The 24,001-nt window shown below is 35.3% G+C and overlaps 2 protein-coding genes across 3 annotated transcripts in view; one reads left to right on the top strand and one right to left on the bottom strand.

Moving 5' to 3' along the window:
* The window catches only part of RALGPS2 (Ral GEF with PH domain and SH3 binding motif 2), a 129,504-nt gene that overhangs the window by 41,704 nt on the left and 63,799 nt on the right, over window positions 1–24,001 (bottom strand). For both annotated transcript variants that reach the window (XM_074906968.1, XM_074906967.1), the window contains exon 11: window positions 23,665–23,791. In XM_074906968.1, coding sequence (XP_074763069.1) covers window positions 23,665–23,791 — 127 coding nt within the window. The remainder of the gene's footprint in view (window positions 1–23,664; window positions 23,792–24,001) is intronic.
* Window positions 737–19,390, top strand: ANGPTL1 (angiopoietin like 1). Its single transcript, XM_074908289.1, has 5 exons — window positions 737–1,096; window positions 7,720–8,577; window positions 13,564–13,757; window positions 16,030–16,300; window positions 17,316–19,390. The coding sequence occupies exons 1-5, from the start codon at window positions 1,081–1,083 to the stop codon at window positions 17,501–17,503; spliced, it is 1,527 nt and encodes a 508-aa protein (XP_074764390.1). The 5' UTR covers window positions 737–1,080; the 3' UTR covers window positions 17,504–19,390.

The following is a 24,001-nucleotide window of genomic DNA, read 5'->3' on the forward strand; positions in this document are numbered from 1 at the left end:
AAAACATACTAGGATAATTCTCTTTCAAATGTAATTGGCACGTCCTTTGTGAAGAAACAAAAAAGATCAATGAAAGCAAACTGAATGCACTTAAGTGCTGGCTGACGATTGACAGAACTAAAACCAGTATTCTGCATTCCTCACAGAGCATAATCTCTGTGGCTTTTGCTACTTCTAACACCAGTCAGATGTTATCAAATATTCTGATACCTACCCAAAACCATCACACACACAGTTTTAACATTTTCCACATGTATCTGAGACTTTATGCATTTAACAACTGGAACTGTTTCTTATTAAGTGGACATTAAGAATTGAATGCGACATTCTGTTGAACATTCTTCTAGACTATAAATGGTTCATTTTTCCTGTTGTATCCAGCCAGGCTGCCCCTTTTATTCCCAGCAACACAAATCGAGTTTTATCAGCCTGAAAGAATCTTTCTTCTAAATGAAGCCCAGTACTGTAATAACTTGAAAGGCATCTTTAGGCAGCGTAGTAAAAATGTTTGATTTGTAATTGCCTGCTGAACTCTTGCACAGTCTGTTGCCATATGGTACCCTCCCTTCTACTGGCAAACAATCTTTCCTTGTTCCTAACTTCTCAGCCTCCCTACCCCCTCCTTTTCTGGAGGGTATGGATAGGAAATCCGAAGGAGGAGTTTCTTCTGCTCTCAGTGTGTTCGTGGTGACATCATAGGTGGGCTGAACGTCTAAGTTGAGTGTGTGTTTGTTTAAAAAAAACTGTCCAAAAGTGATGTATATGGAATCCGGGTCAGCTGTAGCTGGTTAGTGCACTTCTGCATGTGAGAGTAAAACACTGCAGTTTCAAAAAACACTTCCTCCTCTCTTCTGGAATAACACATACTGGAACATTACTTTTTTCCTTTTTTAATGATTAGTTAGTTTGGTTATCGTATGGAGAAATCCAATTCCTCAATACAGCTTGGATCTAACAGAGAAAGACAAAAGCAGTTTTCAACTCCAACTGAAGATTAACAATACACAGCATCGGTTAATATAGGAAGAAAAAGCAACTTGACCTCTGGATTTTCCATCTACCACAGAAGCAAACAGCTGGATGATTTTTTTTCCTGGTAAGTTTTAAAGTTACTCTTACTTGCAAGTTTAATTTTAAGCTATTTGTGAATTCTACATACATCTCCCTCAACACACAATTGTGAAGAAACAAATCTCTCAGCCTGAGAAAAGTTTGACAACTAAAATATAAAACTCACTTTAATGGCATTTGGTGGACTTTGGAAACTTGGAAAGAATTAAAAAGGACTCTGCATAAGAGCAGAGACTAACTCATTCTAGTTGTAAGGATGAACAAGTTTCAGTTGTTTAACTGTAAATCTTCTGTAGATTGTTATCTAAAGTTAGAGAAAATAACTACTACCAGAATCTTTACTAAGCATGTAATTTGTTGTGTATTAAAGTGTTAATGTGTATTAATGTATTAATGTGTGAAAATTAGTACTACCAGAATCTTTGCTAAGCATGTAATTTGTGTATTTGTGTATTAATGTGAAATTCTGATTCTACCAGAAAGGAAAAGCACCAAAACCTATCGATTTCAGGGAAGCTGGATTTTACCCAACACTAGAGCATAGACCTAGCATTACTAGAACTAGAAAATGGATACCTCAATAAAACCACTGTAAAAAGTCCCAAGTAAATCAATGCACATCCGTAAGCAGCAATCATTGTATATCGTTGCAATTAAATTTTTATTTATGGAACTTCTGAGCAGTAGAAATATCCCGAGTTGTACAATCAACCAAGAAACCTGAGTCACACATTGATTCAGTATATAATCAAGTTTGTAGCACAAACAATTGTGCAGCTGAAAATCCGAAGACATTGCTGCAACAGGCACTAATCCCTTCCTTTAACAGTTTGTGGAATGATGGGGAAGTAAATTGTACCTCGATTGAACAGCAGTTTGTTTCTAAATAAAGATTTGTTTCATAAACATGAAATTAAACATACAAGGCTACACTATATTAAGTGGAAAATAGAGGTTTTTGTTACAGTTCTTTGGGAGGAGGGAGGGGAAAGGATGCAGTTGCAAGTTAACAGTTAAAACAAGAAATCTGTCTGCAAACATAAGACAGAAGTACAGATAAAAACAACAAAAAAGTTAATACATAATTTTCTACTTTTGCCTTTCTTCATGCTGACTTGGAAATTAAAATGCAGTAAATATTCCAGAACAATGGAAAAGAATTTAAGTTACAAATTTGTATTAACCAATCTTCAGAAATGTCTGACACATTAGGAGAGAATGAAGGGGGTGATAATAAAAGAAGAGACAAAGTGTTAGAGAAAGCAAATTCAATGAAGATTTAGTAGCTATAGGAGGAAAAAAAGTCTGAGCAGTCTTGACAAATAAGAAAGATGGATTATTTCCAAGTTCCTGAGCCCTTTCTCTTACTATCCTTTTGTGCTTCCTTACATATTAAAGAGAACAATCTAAACAACAACAAAAAACCCCATTTGAAGCCTACACTGTGTGCTTTGGACACTAGTCTCCATTCATTCATGATTAGCCAAGGTTTTGATTTACACTGCTTAGAACAATCCCTAAATCTTTCCCAAATGAAAACAGCTGAGTCAATAATTTTAAAGCAGTAAACTGGCTATGTGCAAGGTTTTAACTCTCTCTCCTTTGCTGTCTTCCAACTTTAGAGTTCAAATTTTGAAATGCTTCTTTTAAAACAAATAATGGAATACTAGTATTTATTGTTGCCATAAGAATGATCTTAAGTATGATGGAACAGTATACCATTTAAAGTTTTACTGGAATTTACTTAAAAAAATTGAAATTCTGAACCTTTAAACTTTTGCCAGTAACTACATGGTTTTATCAGGTCTTAATTATTGTTTTACTGGGCTTAGTTTTTCATAACATGCCCTATTAGTCTGGTCCTTAAAATGTATACACCAATGAATGAAGCAAAATTTCCTATAGCAAACTCACTAGATGCTTAATGTCTTCAGTACCTCTTTTACAGTATCTCTTTTACAGAGAATTCTGGAGCCCCAAAGTAACACGTTTCCAAATGCAAGATGTACCACTCCATTGTACCTGCCTGTTAAGATGGTGCAAATGCATACAATGGCTGCAAACAAATGTAAAGTAACCCTCACATAAAAAAACCAAAAAACTCTGAAATGTCATGATATTTTGCTGTTTTCAGATTAGATTATGCCAAGATTTACAGATCTCTTCTGCAGAGAGTTTCTGAGAATCTATCATTTTTAAGAGTGACACATTTTCAAGGACTACTTCAAAACCCCTGAAGATTCCCATTAATCTTGGGCAAGTAGATTTCTGCGACTCAATACTATCTGACTAACAAAACCCAAGAAAGTATTATTCCTGGATCCCTGTCAACACAATTGAAAGTAATCCTGTTGTTTCAGCAGATGCAGAGCGGCTTGCTGGAAAAGCACTTGTTTATATAGTGGAAAGTAACTTACTGAATTACAGATATATATATATATATATATAAAAAAAAATCTATGTGAACATTTCTCCTCCTATAGTAAGAATGTTTTCCCCACATCAGTATTATTTCTAATGTTATGGAGCCAGTTTTAGCTAAAAATCCAGAAAAATCTCTACTTACTCTATGTAAAGATAGGGGAACATAGATGGTTTTATTGACTTTAGCTGCTTGGGCAAAGCTTAACATAAAAGGAGGTACACATAATATCAATAACAGAGCTTTCAGATTAACTGGTACTGTGTTCAGAGAATCTTTATTATCATTTACTTTCTAAAAAAACCCCTGTCTGTTTCTCTTCCTGTTTTACATATTTATAAATGAAGGTTTATAAGAAAGGACATGGTTGGTATTTGTCATTTGACCCTGCTCTTTTATTAAATATTCTGAATAAAGATATGTACTGATACTGTGCTTTCCATACAAAGGGAATCCTATATTCACATTTACTTGCAACACTTCCATTACATTCAGTTGTAACAATCTACACTGCCCAGGGAGAAGCAGTCTTTGTGAGCCCTGAAAGAACAGCTTCTATTTTGTGTTGTGGGTCTCCAAATTGTACATCCTGCTGAATGTGAGAGTCACAGCATACAAAGAACAAATAGTTTGTGTGTATAAATTTAAAAAACACCAAATATATACTAGCTTCCACATTTCTTCATCCCTGCAACTCTAATATCTATGATACAATATTTTTGGGGGTAACACAGCCCACATTATAATAGCTTCTCAGTGAAAGTTAAAAAGAGTAGTTACTGGTTTATTTTACTCTTTTACAGTAGAGCTTTGTTCCTTTAAACATTTTTAAAAGTAATAAATCAAATTTTGGAAACAGTTTGGTTGGGAGTTTTTTTGCATGGGCATCAATCTGGAAAAAGAAAGAAGCCAGAAGAAAAGGAATGATATTAAATGTAAAATGATATTGAAGCCCTAAGCACACCTCTTGAGTATTTCTGACAAGATGATGATTAAGTTTGTGTTGCTATGAATAGCTGCACATTTTCTCCTGCAGAAGCAATAAAACATTAGCATGCCAGATTATATGTAATGCAACTTCAACAGAAATCTGAGATCCAAAACTGGGTGATACAGAAACAAGTGAAATGAAAGTCTATTCTAATTAAAAAAACATGACTATCCACGAAGAGTTAAATAACATATTTTAAAGCAATAGTATCTGTTATGATCTCTCTTGCTTATTTTTCAAGGTCTGCTTTCAGCTATCTCAGCAGCCCCACTCACTACAAGCAACTCTATATTTGCAGAAAAGGTTTGAGACTCTGGTTCTGTCTAAACTGATCCCTGAGCCTCAACCACTTTATCACATAGCAGTTATGACACTACCTAGACATCAAAACCTGGGAATCCGTGGCATAATGTGTGTGATTAAAACACCCTAAAACTATTTCAGAACTCTAATATTTGTTGGGTTTAGGTACTTTATATTAGACCATCATTCTGTGATATTTTGGATAAACAGTTTATATTTTTTTAAGCTGCTTGCCCAGAACATCAGGAAATTTCTGAAACAGTATTTTCATTTCCTTCTAAGCTGATTAAAACTCCAAGTAAATATCTTACTCGGAACCTATTCTTGTATAACAAGTTAGGCATTAAGCTGCTCAAACATGCCAAGCAACATCATAAGACATTTAATTATTTCAACATCAAAATTTCCATGGAAGCATGTACATTCCCCACCAGGTAGATTCTGCGAAGGCACTCATCCCTACTTATCTGAATGTCTCAGTTTAATAGAAGACATTTGAATTATTTCAAAGTTCTAGGGCATAATCTTAGGTAAATGCTGCATTTGGTTATGTTGTATCACACCATTTAAATCATTTTATGGTCTGACAGAACTTCTAACTTCAACATATATAATATTAAAAGAAATAAGCAAAAGGAGACTGCAACAGAATACATGGTCAGAAAATGGACTGCATTGCAAAAAGTTTGGGTTTAAAAGATTCATTTAAGTTTTAAAGTATTTCAGGGGAAAAATGTGCTGCTGTGGGGAAAACCCCCAGCCATTCATTATTTAAGTAACTGTATAGGGTCTTTAAAGACTACCAAGAACTAAAGTGTTATTCACCTTTTTGGACTATGAAGTAGCTATTATATACTGCAAAAATAGTAAAATACTAGACTTGTACTATGGTTTCATCCTTAACCATATGCCATGAAGTCACTTGCCCTGCATCTGCAAACAGTGAACATAAAAGTACTGAAAAATAATTTAGGAGATGTTAAGAGGTCTCAGTCAACTAGGTCGGCTCATCCTTATCAAGTTAGAAATCACACACAGACCTGTTTCTCATGTATGGGACACGTTTTCATGAGAAAAATTAACTTAATGAACTTCCAACTCTGAGCACCGTTCAAGTGATTACTATTTTAAATACATACAATTTTTTTAAAAACAGAACTTACACTTTGAGCACAGAAGTATGAACAAAATGTTTAATCAAGATGGTTTTGAAAACATATTCACTAGTAGACACCAAATTACCCATTGCTACATACTAACAGTAAAACATACAGAGGCAAGTTTTTAAATACAAACTTTCTTAAAATTTTATGTATTCCCTCCATTTATGCAGGGCAAGAAATGATTTTCAGTCTGTGTTAAAACCAAATGTTTTCTTCCCCTCACAGAAGCAAGGCTTGCAATACAACTGTCAGCCAAACAATGTTATTTTTTAGGCAACAGTGGAACATTTGATCAAGATTCCTAGATATAATTCCTGACTGCATGTAGAGCATGGTTTGAAGTTTGTAACCACTGCTATTAGAGAAGCCAAAAAATAAAGACTTGATATGTTCACTCTAAGGTCGAGCAGAAATAATTTTCAGCAATAATAGTAAAGCCAGTAGCAAAACTGGGAAGAGTCACCTTATCATTTGTAAATGTGAATATAAAGGAAGCAGCACAGATCTGCTACTCCTTTAGGATGACTCTTCCAGGGTTGCCAAGTGCACTTAAACTTGAACTTGGCAGGAACAGCATGGAAATTAATTTTCTTTGGTTTTACTTTATTTCTCTTAATAGCTATACAAAGGCCACTGTACAAGGCCTTGTACAACCACAAATAGTAGTCTGGAAAGAAAAGTCAGATTAACAGCTGAGATAAGAAAAGTGATTTGCTTGACAAAGCAAATGAAACATGATAAATGAGGGCTTTTTTCTGATTTGCTACCTTTGTTTACCATCTCAAATATTTTAAAAATAAAGTTAAATCCCAGGTTCCTCTAACAACATTCTTGGATCTTTATCACTGCATTTTAATTGTTTACACAAAGTTAAAAGAAACTTGTTATTTTCATTAGAAGGTGAACGATACACCGCAGTATATTTATAGTGATAACATACCCAATACTTCAGTGTTATTTTGGATAAAAAATGTTCTCAAAGATACAAAAATAGCATGACAACGATTTTAAATGTTCATCTCAAAAGACAACTAAGTAGGGACACACATGCAGAGTAAACAGTAAGTATTACAGGCTTTCCTTACAAATATAAAATTACTTGAATATGTAATTTTCAATGTTTAAGGCAATTGTCTTGCATTAATCTCCTGTCTAAGACTAATGTCCAAAAATAGTCTTAGATACGTATTTTTCAAATCTACTATATCTGCGTATATATAAATTTTTAAAATGTATGTGTATATGAATAGTATGATAGTATGAATGTAGACAGTATTTTAAAAATTATACTTCTATATCTACATATATAAAGCTAGAAGAGGACCAGAAAGGGTTATATAACCCAAATTCCAAATTTTATCTAAGTATTTTTGAAAATACTATCACTGTCTCCCTACCTCCCTTCCATGAAGATATTCTGTAACCACTATATGTTCTACAACCTTGTGCATTTAATTGCAGTGAGTATAGATCTTAAGCAGTCAAATTTATAATACAAGCATAATACATAATCTAAGCAGAACATTGTTTCTGAAAATTTATCTGTTACAACAACTTCTCTACTAAATCCAGTATCTAAATTTTAGGGTTTGCTACTCAAGAGAAAGCTATTCTTTGCAGCTAATCTAATGGAATCTATCTCCAAGAAAGATTCCAAAGACTTGTTTACATACACATAAGCATGGCAAATCCATCAGTTTAGGCAGTTTAAGCAGTACAGGAGCCTTTGCTATTGGCTCTAATTATTTTATCTTTCATCTGTTTAATAGTCTCTTCTGACAGTCATCCTACTTGCTTTAAAATGAAGATATTTAAATGGACTTTGGGTGTACTGTTGTTCCTGCTGTTATCTATCGGGCGCTGTACAGAACAATCTACGCCTAATAAAACATCCCAACGGAGGCACCCTCGTTCAGCTGATGGTGGAGAGGAAGGCAAGAAATGTGGTTACACGTTCCTGGTTCCAGAACAAAAAATCACAGGGCCAATTTGTGTGAATACTAATGGTCCAGGTACTGGTAACAGAAAAGACGAAGTCACGAGAATGGACATAGAGAACTTGAAGGACGTGCTGTCCAAGCAAAAGCGGGAGATTGACATTTTGCAATTGGTTGTGGATGTGGATGGAAACATTGTGAATGAAGTAAAATTACTGAGGAAAGAAAGCCGTAACATGAACTCGCGGGTCACCCAACTCTATATGCAACTCCTGCATGAGATAATTCGAAAGCGTGATAACTCACTTGAGCTTTCCCAGCTGGAAAACAAAGTCCTTAATGTTACAACAGAAATGTTGAAGATGGCAACAAAATACAAGGAACTTGAAGTAAAATACGCAGCATTAACTGATCTTGTAAATAATCAGTCTGTGACTATCTCGCTGCTGGAAGAGCAGTGCTTGAGAATCTTCACACGACAGGATACCCATGGGTCTCCACCTCTCGTTCAAGTCGTGCCACAGCACATTCCTAACAGCCAGCCATACACTCCCCTTCTCCTGGGAGGGAACGAGATACAGCGAGATCCGGGTTACCCAAAAGACAGAGATGTAAGGCCGCCACCTGATCCAGCTACTTCTCCTACAAAGAGTCCTTTCAGAGTACCACCACTGGCTTTAATTAATGAAGGTGAGTTACCTATCACTGTTTATCTACCCTGAGATTTCTCTGTTTTAGAGGGAAACCGTCCAGGCTATAGAAACAGAATGAAGAATTTGAAGTATCTGGTACAGCTAGCCCTTGCTCCTGATCTTCTCCTCTCACCTCCAGGGAAAGGTTTAGTTCGCCAAATAGTCTAGTTCTTAAGCTATAGCTGCATAAGAGGAATTTGTTGACGGAGTTGACACTCAGAAATTCAATCTGAAGAATTTATGCCTTTTGAGTTACAAAGCACTGAGGTTTCTGTCTCCAGCTGGGTTTGAGTTATGGGCATAAAAATTCAGCATTAGCATATACTTTCTAGTATTTAGCCCTGTTTCTTTGAAGATGCCTACCAGCTACACATTATAGTAACCAGCAATGGTAAGAGAAGCTTATTCATCTTAAATTAAGTAATTTTAAGTAGTTGTCCTTTATACTTACACATATATATTTGCCAGACGTTACTTCTCCTAGAATAATTTTACTCCTATTTTGAGCTGCTTTAAAATGAACATCTAAATCCACCAACACAGCCATGCAATAAGACTCTAAGTGTTTGGATGAAATCTTCAAGAGAGCAAGATAAGTTTGAAAGGATAATTGAATCAAGTCTGGATCCAATTAGATACACTCAGCTATGAAAATTTAAGATGAGTAACTACATTCCCAGTTAACTGATGTCATTAGGGCACGGTAAGTTAGACTAATACCATCAATATTATGAAAATACATTTGGGACATTATCCCAAACACATCTTTGTGTGTTACATTCTTCAGGTCATGAGATAAATTCATTTATCACTAGAAACAAAACTAGTGACAAGAAAATTAACTAACTCTGAGCTACCCTGAATTCTATCATGATTCTCACGTTATTAAAATTTTGATGGAGCTGCGATAAAAAAATAATTAAGGATTTATAAAAACAAGACGTTTTTCTCAGACATCCATTCAAGTGCTTGCTCTTGGCTTCTGTTAGTTTGTACAGCAAAAGGGTTTGGTTGGGGTTTTTTATTTTGGTGTTTGTGTTGTTGGGTTTTTTTGCTTTCAAATTGCCTTTAGTCACAGTTGGAAGTTCAACTTGGTTTCTAAGATGAAGCCAAACATTTATTTGTGACTGTTCTACAGCATTACAAACAACTAGCTACTGATGTAAAGAACTACTATTTTTATTCAGGGTCTGCAGAAAATTCAGGCACAAGCCCAAGTAAAATGCCAGATGTCGTAAGAATTTAAATCACACATCATGACACAAAGGAAACAGCCAATACAAAAGCATTACATTTATGTCTAGTCAGACAGCAAAAATATGATTCTAAAAAAATGGCAACTTTCTGTTTTCCAGAAAACCCATGTGTCAAGGTTTTGTTATGAGTTTTCTCTCAGTATATGCCTGCTATACACACAAAATGAAGCAAGAACACTAAATATTTTCCTCTAAATTATCTACCACCATTTTCACTAGCCCCTTTACCCCTAAAATTTCAGTTTGAATCTACTTTTGCAAGGGAACACAAAAAAATATTAAGGAATTTATTTTAACATTATTCAACTTCCTTTATTTAATACTAGATTCTTGAGTTTGAAGATTAAGTGTTTCTTGCAGCACCTTGGGAAAATGAGGGGTGAAAATTGCTAAAGCTGGTAGAGCAATCAATCAAAGCCAAAATGTCTAAACTGCAACACGATGCCCAGTTATTATCTCTGATTTTTAAGATTAAGGTAAGAATATTTAACGGTGCACAGAAACAAAATTGTGTATGCCACCAAAAAATGAACTTTCTAGTTAAAAGATGATGGCTATTTATAATGTATAAAGATGTCAAAAAAAGATGAATGAAATCCAAACAGTCCTATTTAGAAATAGGCCCATCCAAGACTTGATTATGCCAGAATAAACAGGAGAGACAAGTAGGAGCTTTCTCCTACTATATCTGGTGAAATTGCACCTAACAAATACTTGCATGCAATAGAAGTTTATAGAAGGATCAATGTGCATCTTAGTATTGTGGGTGGAGAGTAAAATTCAAAATACATGGGGAACAAACATGAGATTATATTTCTGAAGAGTCTTTTAGTTAACTTGCATTAAAATAGCTCTAAAAATTGCAGAAGAACAGTGGTCATGTGACTTACAGTTTTTACAATTATCTTAATCCTTGGAATAATAACCAGTGTCTCCAAATTTTACTGCCACTACGTTGCAAAAAGTAGCTTCAAGTAAACAGACACACACACACTCATACCCTTCCCCAATACCTCTCAGTTAATAATGTAACTTTAAAAAAAAAAAAATTATCCACAACTTCATTTTGGAATTCCCCTCTACTACTACCCAAAATATCCTCTATATGAAGCTCACACAATTACATCATCTGCTCAAGATAACATTTAGCATTTCAAAATAGGATTCAGCCATTGTTTTAAGCTTCCAACTTAAAATACTTTATCACTTTCCTTCTCCACTACATCTAATTTACAACAGAATATGATCTGTACTAAATTATACACCTAAACCACAATTTAGAAGTGAAATACTTAACAGATCATCTTCTCAGAGTATTTCTAACTTACAACTGTCTTGGCAACTTACTGTACACAGACTGTTACAAAAGACTAGACATGCACAAGATACTTATTCCTTACATAGATAACAAGATTTTAAGCAGAACAATTATGCTTTTTTCATTAGCCAGAGCCTCCACTCACACCAGCACTATGGAAAATCTTACACTGTTTCACAAATCTCAGCATTTCCACCAAACAAGTAATGGAACAGTTCTTACACTGTGAACTTAAAATAATTACATATAACAAAGAATTTACTTCTCAAAGATTCAAGGCTATACATCAGAAGTTACAGGATTTGTTGGATCTCTTTACACTAAGACCAGAAGTCTGTCACCTCTACTACAACATTAACTTATGATAAGCACACAGATGAATTCAAGCATCAAAAAGCAGACAAGCTGCATCCTGTGACAATGCCAGCTGAATTTCAGAAGTGATCGAAGTGTATTATATAAACAAGCTAAGAGAATTCTGTCTGCCTTGAAAGCTACTTAAAACCACTCCAAACATCTGCTTGGGTCTCCCATGGAAAAATGAGTCCTCAATTCCTCCTTCAGTAGAAGTCATGTGAAATAATACATAGCAGATTTACACTGAGCTATTCTTAATATTCAATTAAGATTACAAAAAATACTACTTGTCTGTTTACACTTTTTCTAATGCAATATTTGCTTTACAATAACACTTCTAGAACAACCTCCCTGTTCAGTTATACACTGCCCAAATTTACTTCAGATAGTTCAAGGAAAGGAAATGAGATCCAATTTAGCCCAGGAACTTATCTCTCCAGTGACCGAATTTTGCAATGTGCAAAATCTACATGGAAAAGCACTCATATACTGGAGCTACATATTTCTTTCTGAAGATACTACTGCATGCACTGCAAGCATGACAAAACCATTATCAAATACTGATAGTACAGTACATTGCAGTACTTACAATGATGGCTCAGGGTTTGCAGCATTCCGGTAGCACTGTCGCAGTCAGAAGCTCCAAGTAGTCACCTTCATTAGATACGCAAGCTTTTTACTCTAATTAATATGAAATGCTTTACAGATTTCTTGCTAATTACACACTTACCCAACCAGCAGCTACTACTTTAAAACCTAAAAAAAGCAAGACTTCCAATATGCTTTTGTCAGGCAACCTTAATCTGCAATAAAGGTCACTTCCACTCGACCTCTACTTTTGATTAAAGAGTAACCTCAACAACTGTCTCCTATGTTTCTCTGCACATTAGCTTCTTCTGTGACTGATGAGTTTTCTCTGAACTTCCATGTCAACTGGAGAAAATGAACCTTTTAAAATGAGAGGAAAGCTGTAGGTAATTTATTTTGATATTTACTGAATATGACTTTTTCAAATACATTTAGGGCATCCACCACTAACTAGCCATCAGAACACAGCCTGCTTTTCACTAGTAAATAACCAGTCTCTCTATATCAACTCAAGTAATGATACATAAACATTAATCCTTTTCTAAATAGAGAAAAAATATTACCAAAAACTGAAAGGCAAACTAGGCAAAGTTTCCAGAGATGTATAAGTTGCATGCTTCTTACAGAATAACCAGATGCTCTTCCGTAAGTAATATTTGTAAAACCACTATTCCATGGTCTAAAATGGAGCTTTCAAGCAACACTGTGAACAATAATAGCTTTTTTGTAGAATCATAGCCATGAAAACAACTATGTGAGCCCTTTCAGCTCCTCAAAAGTCCTTCTCCAGTGCTTGCATATTTTCTTTATCAGTATCCATCTACATGTATTCTACCAGGATGACACATGAAACTTAAAAGATTCCTATCCACAGTAAACAGGCTGATTCCAGAACTGGGTAAGTACATAAAGGCAAAAAAGTTATGCAGTATAAGAATACTCTTTCATTAAATTCACCTAAATATTTCTTATAGCAGCTCTCGCACTACTTAAGTATTCAGGTGTCTGTGTGGGTTGTTAGGGTGTCTTGGCTTTGTTTTGTTTTAAACTTCCACCAGCTTTAAATGGGTGCATGATGATAACAAAGTAAATTAGCATCTACTTTTTAAAACTGGTACAGGAGAAAATAGTTAATGAAAATTATAATGCACTTCTTGAATATCAAGGATAAGAGTATAGATCTTTGACACAATTGACAAAATTAAAAATTGGGTGTTGGTAACCAAAGTCTATTATCTGTTTAGCAATATGAAGATTTTTCTTGAAAATACATACATATATATAGGATATTTACATGTTTCTTTCTATACACACAATTAATCTAAGACACTAACTTTTGACACTGTTCTCCATGGTAAGTTTACCTTAATTGAATTACTGACTTCCATTACCATTACAAAATATTCTTCAACAATGTGCACTGCGTAGCCAAGCTTGAATGCTTACAGTATTTCTTTTCAAAAAGGTCCATTCAAAGACTGCCAACAAGCCAAGGAAGCTGGGCATTCCAACAGTGGGATTTATATGATCAAACCTGAAAATAGTAATGAGCCAATGCAACTATGGTGTGAGAACAGCCTGGACCCTGGAGGATGGGCAGTTATTCAGAAGAGGACAGATGGGTCTGTCAACTTTTTCAGGAACTGGGACAGTTACAAGGTAAACTCCGGAATGCGAAAAATCAGCTGCTTTCTTCCAGTGTGGCAGTGACATAACTCATTGCAATCAAGATGGTGCAATCTCCAATGCAATTCTTCATTGCAAATGGTTGTACTGAATGATAAACACCGAGGAGTTGGAAAAAAGACAGCTGCTTAATTTAGACAGTGAAATTAATTTTACTAACAAAGATAATTTGGAAGTGTGGTCATCCCTCAGAGGCAAACATATTTCAGTGGGAATGTCCTATTTCACTCAACGGATTACTTAACTTTGTATGAATTTATTGTCTGAAATAGCCTGCATTTCTAATGCACAACACAACAACTGGGGAGGCATGTTATTCTAGACAGTGATTGGGAAGTCATTTGTTACAAAGACCTAACTAAACACGTGATTTTTATTAATGCACTGAGAACTGCTGTAATTACTTGAAAAGCTTAATTGTCTCCCTTATGAATAAGCAATCTCAGACAGTGGAATTATTAATTTAAGAACATCAATAGATTAGCAGGATCAGAGTCTCAACTTTTAAAAATTCCCAATAATGAATTAAAGGAAATAATTTCTACCTTTAAAATTAGGTTACAAATCTGAAGATGTAGGGATGACGAAGGGACTCACATTCTTGTACATTATTGTGATATTATGCACTAGCGGGCATAACACTTAGGATAACAAATGCATGACGCTTTAGAGTAATTACATGCTAGACAGGAGATTTGAAAATCTGTTTGGTTGGCGTTTTAAATAATAATAATAATAATAATAATGATGATGTTCTGACTTCATATCTATAGCACACGGCTTTCCCCTATGATGCTGTGCTCATTTGAAATTAATCCATAATTGCCAAGTGCATTTTATCTGAAGAGCTGAGGCACATTTAACTCAATTAGTAATCTAAAAATTCATATATACAAAGGAAATGACAACAAATTACTATGAGAATTTTCACTTTTTGCATTTGTGGAATTTAATGATTCAAATGTTAATCATTCCTTAGTAGCAGTTACACAGTCTTTACTTTTCAGAAAAGCAGGCAGTTGGTTTTTGGGTTGCCTTTTTTTGGTAAATGTTTTAAGGTAGTTATGGAGGGTCTTATAAAGATTCTGAACATAATGGCAAGAAAATGTACAAGAGTGTTTAACTGGTGTCTAATAATGGCTCAAGCTTGGGCAAATCTGCCTGAGAGATTTCCCATTAAATTGCAGTAGCTGAAGATGGTATTCCTATTACCTAACTTCAGATACTTGAAGTTACACCTCTGTGACTGGCTTTAAAATAAAGCCTTTACCAACAACAGAGATGTCCACATTTCTAATTCTTTCCCCAATCTCTGTGTGGCTGCACAGCTACAGTGTTGACACAAGGGAAGTATTGCAAATGTGGCCATAAGCCAGGAGGAAAGCACTGCTACCATTTTCGGCAGCTGCATGATGCTAGATAAACTTAAGCCACTTGTGAAACTGCAGCTTGAGTTTGGGGCCTAGATTGTTTATCTGCTCAAGAGAAACTTCCACAGAAAGTGCTTCAAAGCAGGAAATCAAATGTAGGTCCTACATAATCAATGGCTTGATAAGGAAGTAGGAAGACCTCAAACTAGCAAGTGTAACAGATAGCTATGGTGGGGTGACATACATGCTTTAGCTGCAACACCAAACATTAACAACACTGGTTTACTCAGGGACAGGAGACAGCAGATATGAAATATGACTCCACACCTACATACTTGTAGTCTGTGATTTGAAAGGAAAGACTTATTATTTAATTTCTAATAAATCTAGTAAAGATCACAGATGAATTCTGTGATTAAATTTACAGAAAAAACCCAACATGAGTTGCACTAAAAAGGCAACAAAAGTTTACCTTGAACACTGAGACTGTTGATCCATAAATCTGTTCCAACCTAGAAGTATAGCCCCTTAAATGTCATTATTCATACATTCTTACAGATCCCCTTAGCTTTCTCAAGAAATATCTTCAGTTTCCCTGTTCTCTCTCACTTTATCTTAAAAAAAATAGAGCATCACAGAAAACAGACAGTGTTGCCATCTTTACTGATTCTGGAAGTACCTTATGCAGCTAGCAGTCCAACTGAGTAAATGGCCATGTGCCACAAAATAAAGCATTTAAATGCATGGGTTGAGCAGTCATTCGAATGTTAAAGACTTTCAGTCCCAAGTTCCACTGGTTTTTAATACTCCTGCTGATAAGCGTTTTGACAAACAAGAAAAACGAAGCTAACATCACCTTCTGATCTTTTGTACAGAAAGGATTTGGAAACATTGATGGAGAGTACTGGCTGGGACTAGAAAATATTTACATGCTTACCAATCAGGATAATTACAGACTTTTGATTGAGTTAGAGGACTGGAGCAATAAAAAAGTCTATGCAGAATACAGCAGTTTTCGCCTGGAGCCTGAAAGTGAATTCTACAGGATACGCTTAGGAACATACCAAGGAAACGCAGGCGACTCCATGATATGGCATAATGGAAAGCAATTTACAACACTGGACAGAGACAGGGATATGTATTCAGGTAAGGAAACTAGTATGTATGCGAAAAGTGAACACTGATTCCATTAGTGATACCATCTTTAAAAAAAGAATATAGTACAAAAAAGTATGTAAATTCTGATAAAACTCTATTGAAAGATGCTTCAAATTGATAATGATAAAAATCATGTTGACAGGACCCCCTTCAAGACCCTGCACCATTCAGAAATTTGAATTCTATTACCTGCATTGCAGACACACTTGAGCAACCTTTATATTTAGCTCAGTGACACCCTTATCACTTGCATATGATTGTCTGCAGTCAGAATACCTGCCCAGGTGATCTCTCAGAGTACTTCTGTGGCCACACAACAATAATTACCAGGAATTAAAGCCTCTGAACAGCATGAAAGGAACTGCAACTGTGCAAGGGCTTAGTTATGTACCAGTCTTGACAAACGGGCAGAGCATTTTGTTTCATTCTCCTTAAAGGACATTTTTTTGTTCATTTCCACGTTCTTCCTCCAGCTTTCCCCCTTAAAGCCTTAGCAGTAGAAGAAAAATTGGGGAGTGTAATACTTCAACTGCTTTTTCTCAGCTGTCAATAACCATAAAGCTGGACAAATCTTGCAAACTCTTAAGCAAGCCTGTAACAGTAAACACACAAGTTACAAGCAACTCTTTGTGGAACTGTGGCCCCGCACACTGCTTGGGACTGTATCAACTCACATTGCTTCCACGGAAGTATTTCTAAACAGCACATAATCCGAGTTCCTTGAATGTTAGCTCAATGACAAGCACTGCTGGTAGTCTGAGAAGAGCCGATCTTAGTTTTCAGCTGTCACATTAAATACCGTGCCAATAATCCCCACTCTAGGCAATGGTTGCTGTTACAACAGAATTTATAATTTAGGTAGAAGCAGTAATTGACATGACCACAACAGGCTATGAAGTACTTCAAAGTTCCCTCTAAGAATAAGCTAGAATATGAAAGTGTTTGCTAATCTCCATTTCTCCTCTTCAGTGTTGAAGTTCACCCATTTCTTTCTGTTCCACAGGAAACTGTGCTCATTTTCACAAAGGCGGCTGGTGGTACAACGCGTGTGCCCACTCCAACCTTAATGGGGTGTGGTACAGAGGAGGCCACTACAGGAGCAAGTATCAGGATGGAATATTTTGGGCTGAGTACCGGGGAGGCTCCTACTCCTTGAAAGCAGTTCAAATGATGATCAGACCTATAGACTGAGGAGGAGAATCTCACAGAGCTCAAGTGATCGTATATAAACTTCTCAGTGCTTGAGTTCCAGAAAAATAAAATATTACTTCTTAATCATTATTTTGCACAATCTGCCCCTGCAAAAAGCAGGTTTACAATTTTCCTGTCTCCCACACCCCACCCCTCCCCATTGTGTTGCCCTCTCCTTTTTTTAGAAACCTTTTCTACTGTGACAGACAGTGGGTTTTTTAAACACACATACACAAAAGCAGATGTTTGTGCTTGCAAAGTGTATTTATCTTTGTTCAAGTCCAACATACTTTATGTAAACAGTCATTAGAGCTGGTAAAAATTTCCAGATATATGAGAAGTTATAAGCTTTTCCACTTAAAAAGCTTATGCTTTTTCAGGTTAGCTCAACCCTTTAATGTAAATATGTGAAATGACATTGTCTTGCTTTAATGTGAAAATGGATTAGTTATTTAACAATTATTTAAAAACGTTGGTATTACTTTCAATGAAAATCTGACTTCACATTACTGTTTAAGATTTACTCCAAGAAGCTATAGAAAAAATGGAAGACATTCTAGCTTTGCCAGCAGAGACATACTTTTGCAACAAATAATTATTTCAAAATGAAGCAGTGAATTAAAAATAAAATATAAAAATTTTTAGTGGTGTAGAGAATTCCTGAAGAACTGCATATCCTACCTTCTGTAAAACACTTAGGCAATATTTTCCTAAACTAAGAAAAATAATTGTATGAAGTTATTGATAAACTTAAAACAACCAAATTGCTTGATACTTTTTTTACTTTCAACCACCATATTCAAACATCCTAATTAAACAAAAGTTGATACTTTGAACTTAAATGGCAAAATGAAAAGCCCTGATATTAAAATCACGACTTGACACTTGGAGACCCACCTCCACTCCAATTAGGAGTGATGAGGTCTGAACAAGTGTTCACACATACTAGAGAAGGACAGAGTCTCTGAATATGACAAGTTTTCCTCCACCACAGCTTCCTGCTGACATAGTAAAAAAAAAGATTAGAAATCAGCTCTGCGTGTATTCTCCCTGCCACCCCATTAGACTGCTCTTATGATATACACAATTCCCTTCCCCTACATGTATATAACTTTTGAAACTGTCTATATTAAATTTTCTACATTCCAGATACCAGATTTCCACTGAAATTAAGATGTAATTTAAGAGATTAATTAGAAAATACTTTTCCAGCCTTTAACAAAAGCCAACTTACTGCATCAAAACAAGATGCTTTCAAAATCAGAAACAACAAAATGTTCACTTTAGGTACCAGTCTCCAAAACTAAAGCTTTCTTCCTAGTATATAAAATTATTTAATAATTGTACTTAGCCACACAGTTTACCTAATTTAATTCGATATTACATAAAAATGAAATACACTGTTCTGAACTGTACGCAACCTATTTGTTTGGCAATTTGTATGTGCCTTCAGGATTTTAAGGAACTTTGCCCCTATTTAACATAAGAAACCCTAATAGCAAAAAGAATAATCTAATATTGTTACGTTAAATTAGTCTATGTCAATTGTTATTCAAAACCTCATTTCTAATTCATAGGAAAGAAAAATAGCATTCTGCTTCCGAAATGCGTTCTCTAAAGTAGATAAAGCTTCATTGATAATACACGGCTGCAAGGGTTGTAGTTACATCTTTGGTCAGGCATCAAGGGCAACAAGTTCCAACATTTAATTGGGGTTGGCAGGGTTGGGTGGGTTGGTGGAGAATAAATCTCAGCATATTCCATTCCCAAATTCCAAGAATTTTAACTAGCACATGTTTAAGATTACAAATCTCAAAATATTCCTCATATAAGGAATATTTGTTTGTTACAAATATTGTACAGACCTCATTGAGTGTTCTATAAAATGCTTTTTAATTACAAATGCTTAAAATTCAGACTATCTATAGTCTATTATTTTTTTCTATGGTAGCTGGATAGAAGAGCAATTCAGGTAAATTTAAGAGCTGAAAATGCCCTCCAAAAACGTTCCTTTAATGAACACTTCTGACAGCTTTAGTTTGTTCAACCAACAGATTTCCTCTCCTTGGAAGAGATCTTATCTTACCACAAGAATCTCTTGCCTGCTACAAAAACAGTGTTTGTTTATTCAGCACAGTCAGTGAAAGATGTACTTTGAAGAAACCCCTAAGTAAAATTAGCTTGCACTCAGCCTTTAAATTAAATCTTACACATTAGACATCTAAAAAGTGAGTCTTCCCCAGTTTAAGGCTACAGGATGACATAAACTGAACATTATTACAAAATATACTCAGCTCAGAGTGTACAAATGCTGTGCCTCTGAAAGGAAAGACATAAAATTAAGTTGCCGATTTAAGATTACAAGGAGGAAAAGCAGAGCATCTCTCTTCCAGGTTGGTTCATATGGTGTACAATAATTTAGTACTTTCAAATGCTATCAGTTCTTAGCTTTTGGGTTGAATTTTCTAAGCAGGGTAAATGACTTTAAAAGTTCAATGTTTTCTCTCACTTTTTCTAGAGAAGTTTTTCAAAAGAGGCTGTAGCAAGCCTCAAACTCATTGCACTGGATGTTCAGAAGCAGTATGTCTGGAAGACAGAGCTTTCACTATTCTTGTACTATCAGTCCAAATTTATCCAAGCAGACATTGAAGAAGATGAACCTGTACTAAACCTGAAAGAGTTTTCACATGTATTTCTGAAGTCTATTGCAATCATTACCACTCAAGTAACTGAATACTCATCAGATGAATACTTCAATAACCTGTTTTCAGCTTCTCTGTTTCTGGATATAATTCCTGAAAGACAGCTATAAGGAAACATTTCACAAGGTAGTACCTGCTTAGTTAAATAAAAATCTTACTTCTCAGATACGGCTCAATTGTTTCATTATGCTATCTCAAATTAAACAGAACTCCAGGATGAGACTCCCTTAGAGACTGGGTTTTTATTCCAAGGTAAAATATCACAGGTACAGCTCCCATTTGTTTTGGCTACTTTAGTTGGCCAGGTGATGCAACAGTGACAACACATCCCACATCACATGATGAGGGCCTAATGCTGAACATTTTTATTAGTGTTGCATGGCTCAACAGCCACTTTTAAGTTAGTGAGTCCACACCGATGATGTGCTGCTCTCACTTGAGTTTCGAGAACTCTGGAATTACATCATACTTACTGCTGCAAGTAACTGGAAAATATTTTTATTCCTTCCTCCCTAGTTAAATGTGTAAAGACATCTTTATCTTGTCCACAGTGGTAATAAGAAAAGAAATCTGTATTTCTATGACTCCATCCACAATGCAAAGACTACAGACAAAAAGTATTTGAACTTTATCTTATAATGCTAAGATGGCAATGAAAGAAATTCCACACTCGCATTGGATGTTTGGTTGCATACGGGTAAATCTAGTAACCTCTGAAGGGTAAAACTTTCATCCTTGAAATCGCAGCTGAAATTGCTTTATAGGCTCACTTTGCCTATGACCTTCCAAAAGGGTCCTTCACAACCACTGCCAGTATTTCTCCGGATTGGATTTTGAAATGGCAAAGGTAACTGCGTGGCAGGCTTGATTCTCTACGTTCTTCTAAAGAGCATTTTAGGGGAGCACAGTAACTGCAGACTTCTGCAACAATAGTGAAGAAAGCCCTACCCCTGGTTTTACAGTGAGAGGAAGTGGACCTTATGATTAATCCCCCTCCCCTGGCACATGCCATGACCACAATTTCAAAGTGCAGACTTTTAGATAGACTTTGCTACATATTTTAAACCAGGAGCAGTACTACTCCTGCATACGATTTCATACCAGAAGTCATAGCAGAAAAAGATTCTTTCAGGAATTATAACCTATAGCTCGTCAGCTTAAAACAGTAAGTGAATGAAGGAACTTAAGTTGCTTCTGCTCCATATGACTCTTACGTTAGGAAAAATGCCTTGGAAAGGAAATAATTCCTGCAAATCTACTCAGGTCTTACTGGAGATTAAAGCTTCGATCAAATGAGAAAAACTGGACTCAACAGCCAATCTTCCAAGATAGATCCAGATTATTCACAACTGTAGTTTCAAGGCAATTTTGTTCTTTTTGCCACTTGTTTAAACTTTACAAAATTATTTTTAGAGGGAGTGCACCAGTGGACATTTGCTATTCCTTGTGAGAATTAAAAAAGGCTTGAGGACATTCTTCATGTCATTAATAAGAACTGGTATAATATGAAACCATGTCACAACACATTCTTTAACTACAGCAGGTCACAGGAAATAGCATTTCTTTCTAAGTAGAATAGAAAAATACATTTCACTTCAAACTATCAAGTCAAGTCCAAAACTTATTCTAATTCAGAAGTTAGATAAGACGTTGCTTGGCTAACATATTGAGGAAAACATCTGTAACTGAACAAAAAACATGGTTTTCCAACATTTCAACTTTTTGTTTTTTAAAATATACACTTGCACGTAGTAAGGAAGTATTTTTGAAGTGTCAGACAAATACAGCAAAGCATAAAGATTTCTCTGTACATCAGTATCAGAAGACCATAATGGTAAGGGTCAGAGTATCATGGGATTTAAAAAAAAAAACCATACCCAAAACCTGACAGAAGTTTGGCTTGGGACTTTTATAATCAGCAAGAAAACAATTTGAGCCTGGCTTCATGCTTCAAAAGTCATGGCATAAATGTAAAAAGCATCTGGAAAGGTGGAAACTACATTTCAGAACCATATACACTGCATATATATATGTGTACACATGCTGGGAAAGCTACAAAATGACATGTTTAATCACATTACACTATACTTGCCTTCTTATTTGTCTTTTTTTTTAATTCAGGCCTAGTTTTAGCAGCTACATCAACAGGGTAGCATGTGACAATGTCATGTCAGCAACTTTCACCCCTGTACTTCAGACAAAATACACTCATGCTGACTTTTCCATTCTAGGCACAATCAATTACCAACATCTGAATACTTGAAATTAGAGGAAATTAACACCTGTTAAGATTATGTTGGAACTGATGGATGTTTCTGGGAGGGATGTAACAGATAAGTAAAAAATGACGACAGAATGAAGAACTCTATAGGACTACAGCAAAGTACTTTCTTCTATTTAAATATAAAGCATATAAAATTCAACCAATTCTGCAAATATATGCATTTTACATGCATCATTCTAGATTCTAACATCAGTGATGATATTGTCACTCATAACAAGCTACCAAGCAACTGAAATAACACTGTGACAGACACCTACATCTCAGCATAAAGCCAACTGTCAAGTTATTGATCTTGAAACAGTTAATAGTCCAGCTGAGTAAAGGAAGTATCAAACTTCAGGAACAAAGAGATTATAGTTTAATAAAACTTCGTGACCACAGAAAGTCATCTTCAATTTAGGTGTAAGAGCAACTCACATCTGAGAATATATCAACTACTTTTTATGGAAAAGGAACAAATGGGTAAATATTTCCTTAGTTTTATGTAACTACCGACATCTTACGATATCAAGCCACACTAAAAAACCTCACACATCACTTTAAACAAACTAAACTGAGACATTAAATAACCTTGGTTTGGCAAAAAACCCAATACATATTAAACACATTTATCCAGTTTACAGATACACATGAATATAATTTACTCATAGTTATTCCATAAAGCTGCGTCAGTCATAACAATGCAGTTTCTCTTATGACTTTAGAATATTAAATGTAGCAATATCTCCAAACTGCAGCATGTTCCAAACCTTAAGATCTACAATTATTTATCTCAGAGGCTGGTGATTTATATCTTCTCATAAATTAAAAACCATCATTACTATAACAGTCAAGTATTTAGCTCTAAGAGTGCAAGCAGGCATAACAATTTAAGTACTTCTCCAGAAGTGAATCAGGGTATCTATACAGCATATGGGAAAATAATTTCCTAGAAAGCTGATACTGTATGTAAACCTGAAGTGTTTGTAAGAAGTTTAATAGGTGTTTTCTTTCTAGAGCTAGTGAAGTTATTTCCTGGCATATACAGAGTATCCTGAATCAACTAATAGTTATAGATTCTTTACTGAAGTATTGAAATAGTTTCATGAATGCTTAAAAGATGGTCTTTAGTTTCTGTAATTACTAGGGAAGTATGTTTGTCAATAGTGTTTCCCACTAGAAATACTTCAACTTACCTAAATAGGGAATACAAGGAGTCATCTTCAAGCTGCTGATATAGTCTCTAAGCCTTTTGTAATTATCTTCTTTACTCATAACATACTCCAACTTTTCAAAGGTGGCTTTATCCTTCCGACTCAATAACTAGGAAAAAAGGCAAAACCAGATGAGCTTAAATCTGATCATTGCGATTTTTCTCTTACCCTTACAAGCATGATTTCCACCTCCACCCCCCATTGATTTGTTTTTTTAAATACAACTGCTTCAAAGTTACAGCATTTACTCCTTAAGGATTTTTCTTTACAGAAGGCATTCTGGAGTTGAATACAGGTTGTGCATATTATTCTGACAACA

The sequence above is a fragment of the Athene noctua genome, chromosome 5, assembly GCF_965140245.1.
Source record: "Athene noctua chromosome 5, bAthNoc1.hap1.1, whole genome shotgun sequence".
NCBI lineage: Eukaryota > Metazoa > Chordata > Aves > Strigiformes > Strigidae > Athene > Athene noctua.